Here is an 8800-nt window from a genome sequence, read left to right on the forward strand (position 1 = left end):
ATATTTTCCAATAAAAACATTCTTTTAGAATAAGAAGTTTTTCTTCCAGAAGAGTTTTATTGCGAATGAACAAATTGGCACAAGGACAATTTTATCCATTCAAAAAATTGCTAAATGCACCTAAAATGTCCCATTGAATTTTTTGGGATGCAATAGAGCGCAACAAGAAAATAACAGTGAGCATGTTGGAAGTTTTAGCCTGACATGAATCCAAGATAAAATAATACCTCGTACATTCTTGCATACCTTTAAAGTTGTTTTTTTTTTTTTATGTATATAATTGTTTTTATGTATAAAGTTGTTTTTTTCTAAACTAAGATAGAAATATAATGCGAGAAATTTTTTTTTATTCAAATAAAATAGTTGTAAGGTTTTCTATTTTATCTCTTTTTCCTTTCCACCTATAATAATTGTGAGAGTGCAGGAAGTTTTAGCTTGACATCAGTCCAAGATAAAATAATACTCCGTACATTCCTCGATACCTTTAAAGTTGTTTTTTGTTGAAACTAAGATATAAATATAATGCAAGATTTTTTTTATTCGAATAAAATAGTTATAGGGTTTTCTATTTTATCTCTTTTTCATTTCCACCTATAATAAATGAATGTGTAAATTATTAAAGATGATGAGACAAGTAAGAATATAATTAAAAAGAATAATTAATGTGATCTTAAAATTTATAAATTATAATTAAATAAAAATAAAAATTTGCAAAAAAATTACTTATTAAAAAATAACAAAAGTAGTACTATCTCTTTTTATATAAGATTTTTTAAACTAAGGTTATATTTGATAAAAGTAACCAACAGTTTATAAACTATAAACTAGGAACTCAACAACTAGAAGCTAGTTAAAAACATCATGCATGGACGTAGCAAGATATATTTAATAGTTCTAATATTTGAATTTTATTTTTAATAATTTATCATCTTAAAAAATAAGATAATAATTTTAAAATTTTATACTATAAAAATGATAAAATTAAGTTTTTCATATTTTTAGAAAAGTAATATTAAATTAAATAAACTTTATTAAAATTATATTGTTTAAAATCATTTTTAAACATTTAAATACTTTATTGATAATATTATTTTAAAACCAGAAATAAAAAATTATTTATTCTGCTAGATAGTGAAAAAAAAAAGATAAGAAGATTTTAAAATTAAACAAAAGGATAAAATAAAATTTCAAATATAATAATAAGAACAAAATAGAAAAATAAAAAAAACTAATAATTTATAAATTAACTTATTTTTCATAAATTACTCAAAGTAGTTTATGAAAAATAAGCTTGGGTATCAAACAAACTTATTTTGATCAAAAAGTTTATAGGTTAGTCATAGGAAAATATATACACACGTGTGCATGTTTTCCGTTCCTTAAGTTTGAAATAAGACATTTTATATAATGAATTTAGCTTAGTTGATAACATATGATAAATTTTGTGGGATAGGATTGGATTGAAGATTGGTCTCATAGCTAGGGCAAAGAACTGAAACTTTTAAGAATACCTAAAAATTTCAACAAGGAAGCCGAACACCTTGACAATAATAGTTAAAAAAATAAGTAATTTTTGGACCTCTAAATTTATAATTATTTTTTAATCTTTCTAATTTGAATAAACTTTATTTGAATCCCTCTATTAAACAATCATTAAAGATTTTGCTTGCATAATAATAAATTACAAGTCGTTTGCATGACAATTTACTTTGATTTTACATTTTTATCATAAAAAATATTTTAATCGAGGACATTCGGGTAGAAAAATTAAAATAAATATTTTTTAAATTAGAGAATTTAAGGATGACTAAAAAAAATTTATCTTAAATTTTAATAACTAAAAATATATTTAAATCTAAAATAAATATATTGAATGAAAGTGTTTTTAGTTGACATTACTCAACAGAAATATTTTTTAAAATATTTTTTTAATCTTTTATCTACTTTGATCTATTGTTTTAAAATATCTTTAGTTTTATCTAGAATTTTAATATTTTTTAAAAATTATCAATAATTAAAAAATATCATATCAAAGTATAAAACATTTATCATAAACCTAAAATATAGTTTATATGTTTTAAAACATTTATCCATAATAAATTTTAATTTATGCAATTTTTAAAATGCTACTAGTTTTTTTCTAAAGTAAATTGATATATATTCTCCCAATTATAATTAGTAGTCAATTTCCCATGAATTTGATGCCACAATAGGGTCAAAAAATTGTAACAGAACCAACTTTTTTTCTCGCACATGTGCAATATATATATATATATATATATATATATATATATATATATATATATATATATATATATATATATATATATATGTGTGCACATCATTTTGTATGGTTGTTTAGGGGTAATTTCGTTGATGTGATTTGGGTTGCACCTAGCAAGGCCATTGAGGTAATTATATAGGCTTAAATATGTTTTCACTGCCTCAAATATGGGAGTTTGTCTTTTTTAGTTCCTCGGAATTAAAAGTTGCATTTTGTAGTCTTTTGAATTTCAGTACATCAAAAGCCGCCACAAATTGTACATCCAAATTGCCAAAAATTGGTCAGACCCCAAATTTGAGGAACCAAAAACATATTTAAGCTTAATTACATGCGTGTACATCATTTTGTGTGTGTACATCACTTTGAATGGTTATGCTTTACAATTTTATGCTTTTTCTTGGTGAATGGTTTTTTGTTTGGTTGATTTGATTGCCTGTGTATTTGTTGTTTGGACTTAAAGTTTTTTGGTTGTTTGTTTTATTCTATTGGATTCTTTGTTGGTTTGTGCATTTTATATGTCCAGGGAATTTGCTACCATTGGCAGGACTGGTTTTTAGGAGGACCATTTATACATTGAGATATTCTTGAGTCCAGATTTAATCACCTAGGCTGATCTTGTTTCTACTACAATGGAAGTATCTTGTTTGGTCTCTAATTAGCTGTATTGCTGACAAAATTTGTTCTGTTACATTTGCCAAAGTGTTTTTTAAATTCTGTAGCAGTTTTTTGTGTTTAATTTTGTTTTCTTTATGTTGATCAAGAACTTTCATGTGGTTACTCCTGTTTAGCATTTTAGGTGGTCAACTGGTAGGTGTTAAATAAAAAACGATCCTTCAGTTTAGGTCTATGTGCAACTTGCCTCTAATGTTAAGTCCTAATTTGACAAGACAAATTGCAATCGAATGAACTTCATTTCTCTTCTCTCTGAAGTGGCTTGTTTTCTAGGTTGATGTCTTTTCATTAGGTTACCTTTCCCAATGTTGCTTGTTGTGGGCATGGTTTTTGGTAATTGTTACTGTTGTCTTGTGGAAATTTTGACTTTAAGGCAAGTCAATTGCACCTAAGCTAACCTTATGTGATGAACTTCCTTAATTGTATTTAGTGATATAATATTAAACCACATATATGATATCTTGTAGCCCTTTTATTCACAATGAAGTTGTTTTCAGACAAGATAAGCATAAAATCTCTCAAAACTTATAACTTCAAAGCAATAAATAATTGTACTTGTTTGCCTTGCTGATCCCTTTTTATGCAAAGAGGATACAATCATGGATGCAATTTTATTTTCAACAATAGAAATAAGCTGCCTTTTGTTCTTATTAATGTTTTGCTGGAAATTCATACTTCAATTTTTATGCATCTGAATACATTTCACTTGTTTCTGCAGCTATTTGCTTATGATACTGTTAACAAGAACCTCTCGCCAAAGCCAGGGGAGCAGCCCAAACTCCCTATTCCAGCATCATTGATAGCAGGTGCTTGTGCTGGAGTTAGTTCAACTATATGCACTTATCCTCTAGAGTTACTAAAGACTCGACTAACTATCCAGGTGTGTTCATATAAAACCAAAGCTTATGTTTCCTTCATGAGTTTATTGTCAATATAGAAGTTTTTACATTAATCAATCAGAAATCATGTTAGGTATGACTTTTAAAGAGTTATTGTAAAAGTCAACAAACATACTATGCATGGTGATTTCTGATTAGTTGACAAAGTAAAAGCAAAATTTAAGTTGAATTAGTAATTTTGCAGAGGGGTGTTTATGATGGTCTTGTAGATGCATTCCTGAAAATAGTTAGAGAGGAAGGTGCAGGAGAACTTTACAGAGGCCTTACTCCGAGTCTGATTGGAGTAATTCCATATTCTGCCACCAATTACTTTGCCTATGACACCTTGAGGAAAGCATACAGAAAAATTTTCAAGAAAGAGAAGATTGGCAACATTGAAACCCTTTTGATAGGATCAGCAGCTGGTGCTATTTCAAGTAGTGCTACCTTTCCGCTCGAAGTGGCTCGCAAACACATGCAAGTGGGAGCCCTTAGTGGAAGACAAGTATACAAAAATGTGATTCATGCCCTTGCAAGCATTCTTGAACAAGAAGGAATCCAAGGATTGTATAAAGGGTTGGGACCTAGCTGCATGAAGTTGGTGCCAGCTGCAGGAATTTCTTTCATGTGCTATGAAGCATGCAAGAGGATACTAGTAGAGGACGACGATGATGAGGAGTGATGATGGGGAGTAGGATGAGCTAGAATAGTATTGGAGCTAAGAGGAAGAACTGCAATACTGCATTCTTCATTTTTGCATATTTGGTTAAGTTATTTTGGATTTTTCTTTTTACTACTGAAATTTTTTTATCCCATAGGAACTTTTGATAAGTAATTGGAAATGGAATAATGTTTTTTTTCTTCTTAATCTCTGCCTATTGGCACTTATGTAGTTATGTTCCGTGGCTTTCTCGTGGCTTAACTGCTGTCCATTCTAGGTGAAAACAGATCATTGTATATAAACGTGTTTATCTATTCAAAAGATTTTTCAAGTTCTGGTGCAGCCCTCTTTTAATCATAATATAAAATTTAAGGCTTAATTGCAATTTTAATCTCAGATATTATAAATATGAAAAGAAGTCAAAAGTTGAAAAATTATTTGAAGAGTTAGTTATATTTGAGTTGAAAATTGTTAAGTTAATTATCATGAGGAGTATTTTTTGAGTAAATTCAAAATATCACATACTTTTGGCATGTCCATATTCAGTCTTTGTGGAGTTTATGTTTGGATTGGTGGGGGTATATGCACAATTGCATTTGACAATCAAAGAACATTTTCTGCAGTCAGGGGTTTGGTTATAAGTAATAGAAAAGGAAAACAGATTTTTATTTGGCAGATAATAAGGTATGTGGTGTGTTGGCTCTTATGGAAGAGCAGATATCAACTTATTTTTTCTGCAAAGAAGAGACGTGTTAGAAAGGGTCAACCTTCTTTCTTGGAAATGGATATCAAGCAAATCTGGTTTTTCATATGCTTTTGCATGCTGGTGCAATGATCCACGGTTATGTCTATCTTCGTGACACCTGTGGTTACTGCAGTCAGAGGTTTTCTTTTATGAGTAGGGATGTTTGTTTGGATGTAAACTTTGGCCAAGTTGTCCATATACTGTGGGGCTCTTGGTGTTTGCTTTTAATATTATTAGTCATTTTGCTGTTTAAAAAAAAAAACTTACTCTTACATTCATCACTTATGCGTCAAATATTTATCTAACTATAATTTATAATTACCTCACAGAAATTGCAAGATAGCATTTATCATTGATTTATAATATTGTTCTTTGGTCGGCATTGATTTATAATATTAATTGATACCCATCTATTTTATCTTACGATGAAGTCCTACCCAACACCAGTTTTCAGTCCCAATCAACTTGAACACTAACAATTTGAGATGCGTCCTCTGAACCCTCGCAATGTCATTATGCAGAATTGCATTAGACTTTAGAAAGACAGACATTAAGGTGATGCTTGGTTTGAAGAGGTATTTTCTATTTTTATTTGATGTTTTCATTTTCTGAAAGAGTTTTTATTTTCACATTTTTAAGATTTAGAAAATACGTTTGTTTTGATTTGTTATTTTTTATTTTTTAAATAAAAACATTGAAAATTTGTTTGGTTCCATCAATGTCGATAAAGAAATTCATAAAATATTTTTTGCATTTAATTTAAAATGATAAGAATATATTTATAAATTTTTATTATTGAAAAAATTATAAATAAAAAATTATATATTATAATGAACAAAAAAAATTATAATTACTTATTTTATAAAAAATATTGCATTTTTATTCATCAATGACTTATTGTATACATATTTATTTATTTTTAATTATAATCCCAAATTTTGAGTAATAGTAATATGTTTTGGTCAATATGTGTCCTACCACACAAAATCCAATTAACAAACTACCCGAATGAAAACAACTTCAAAATGCAGAATTAGATGCAACAATTATGTTTTTTTTAATGGTCTACAACAATTATGGTTTAGGAAAGAAAGAAATGAAAAAAAAAAGAAGGAATTGAAAAAAAAAACTAAAGAAAGGAAACTCGAAACCCCTTGTAGTGTTTCAATCACCGACCAAGAAACCAGCAACACCATAACGAGCAGGCTGGAAGGTTTTTGACTTTTTATATTAATTAAAAAATGATGCCGTGTCAAGAAAGAAAGAAATTAAACCAGCGAATATTATTATTTTAGTATATCCTGATTAATTGGAAGAAAAAAAACTATACAAGTGAAGACAGATGATTTGAATCTCACCTTCACAATCTAGACATGATGAATAGGATTGAAAATCAATTGAATAAGTTTCAAATTGACTTTTAATTTACTAATTTCAAATTGATTCATTTCATTTACAATCATATTCATCAGGTCCAGAAAAATTATTAAGTCAGAAAAAACTGAAATTAAACTTATAGACTCAATTCATTCTTTATTTTGAAATTTTTAGTTTATGAACTAAATATATTAAAACTCTCCATGTTCTTTTAAATGTTTTTGAATGTAATTGCTTAACAAATAATTGTTATAATCAACATTCTATTGATGAAAATCAAACTTAACATAGTATAATGAACTTATTTTTGTCACCTTCATCTTGTTTTACCTCATATAGTATATTTCCTCTATTTTATTTTATGTCAAATTTGTGAATCATGCATGTTTTGATGATGTCGAAAAGAAATCACTTGATAATGATTGTCATCATCAAAAAGGGGAAAAATGTGAATGTATGAATACATGATTTTGATGATGTCAAAGAAGAATCAAACAAGGTTGTTTCGAAGGTTAAACATTGTTTCAAGATTAACATAAGGTTGCTTCAACAAAACAAAGTCTTGTTCCAAGATTAACTAAAGATCAAGCATTGCCTCAAAACAAAGTGTTTTTAAGACATTCAAGGCTCTGATAATCGATTACCAGACGATAATTTTGAAAAATAACTGTTAAAAAGGATTTTGAATTTGAATTTTGAATTTTGAAATATGAAATTTGAAATTTGAAATTTGAAATTGAAATTTGAAATTTGAAATTAAAATTTGAAATTAGAAGTTGAAAGTTGGAAGTGGAAGTTGGAAGTTGTAAGTTGAAATTAGAAGTTGGAAGTTGGAATTTGAAATTAGAATTTTGAAGATTTAAAATTTTTTATTGCCAAATTTACTCTTGTTACTAGTTCTACTACTTTTATTGTGGTAAGAAAGAAAGATCATAGTGCATCAACATGTTATATATAGAAACAATGGTAGTAGCATTGGAAAAATGATATGAGTTTCAAAAGGATCCTTACTCAAAACTAACATACAAGGACCCAAGAAAATTTGGGTACCAAAATCAAAATATGATTATATGAATGATGGACTCTTTTAAGCAAAGTTGATACACTAATAGCGGTTGCTCCAAACACATGGCGGGAGATGCATCAAAGTTTATTCATATTTCTCCCAAAAATAGTGAATAATGTGATCTATGAAGACCACAAACAAAGGCCACTTGATCAACAAGCCCAACAAGTGGTATCAAATGATACCAAAAGGTCACTTGTCTTTGATTGATTACTTTTGATTATTTTTGCCTATGATTGTTAACTTTTGATTGAGTTTTGATGCTTATTTTCTGCTTGAGTTTTGATTGTCCTTGATGATTATGATTGATAGTTATGTTGATTTTTTTTTATGATTACTTTTGATGATTATTTTTTATTGAGTTTTGATTGCCTTTGATGATTGTTTTTTGATTGAGTTTTTGATTGTCTATGATGATTGTGTTTGAAAGTTATGTTGACTGTCTTTGATGATTGATTTTGATGATTGTGTTTGAAGGTTATGTTGATTATTGATAATTTTTTATGATTGCTTTTGATTGAGTTTTTGATTGTCTATAATGATTGTGTTTGAGAGTTATGATTGTCTTTGATGATTGTGTTTGAATGTTATGTTGATTATTGATAATTTTTGATGATTTTTTTTATTATTATATATTTGGATTGTTTTATATTGGATATTTTTGTGGGTGCAAAATAGTTTGTTTTAATGCCTTTTGGTATTACTTGACACTCATACATTGCAACAAGTGGTAACATTTTCTTTTAGGCCATGAAATGATACTTGTACGGTACGACATTCTCTACTCTTTTAATTTATTATAAATTGGTGAATGGTTTTCTCCTCTCTGCTCATGACTTGTTTTTGATGTTGACAAAGGAGGAGAGATAGATAAAAGATAAGATAGTAAGAGAAATTATTTATTCTTTATAAGACAACTTTTTATATATGAAATCTATGAAATCTTCAAGTATCTCATATAAGCAATCATTGCAAAATCAAGAGGGAGTAAATTATATACAAATGCTCCTAACCTACAAATGGTTGTCATCATAAAAAAGGAAGAGAATATAAATCAAGCAGGTTTTGATGATGTCAAAAAGAATTTGCTTGATAATGAGTGTCATTATCAAAAAGG

The 8800-nt window shown here is 27.9% G+C and overlaps 1 protein-coding gene across 1 annotated transcript; it reads left to right on the top strand.

Moving 5' to 3' along the window:
• The first annotated feature begins 2330 nt into the window (after positions 1-2330).
• On the top strand, positions 2331-4702 carry LOC100795919 (adenine nucleotide transporter BT1, chloroplastic/mitochondrial). The gene is made up of 3 exons (XM_014766524.2): positions 2331-2411; positions 3675-3836; positions 4040-4702. Exons 1-3 carry the CDS (start codon positions 2331-2333, stop codon positions 4514-4516), a joined length of 720 nt encoding a protein of 239 aa, XP_014622010.1. The 3' UTR covers positions 4517-4702.
• Positions 4703-8800: the final 4098 nt, after the last annotated feature.

This window comes from Glycine max, chromosome 14 (genome assembly GCF_000004515.6).
Source record: "Glycine max cultivar Williams 82 chromosome 14, Glycine_max_v4.0, whole genome shotgun sequence".
NCBI classification, from domain to species: Eukaryota; Viridiplantae; Streptophyta; class Magnoliopsida; order Fabales; family Fabaceae; genus Glycine; species Glycine max.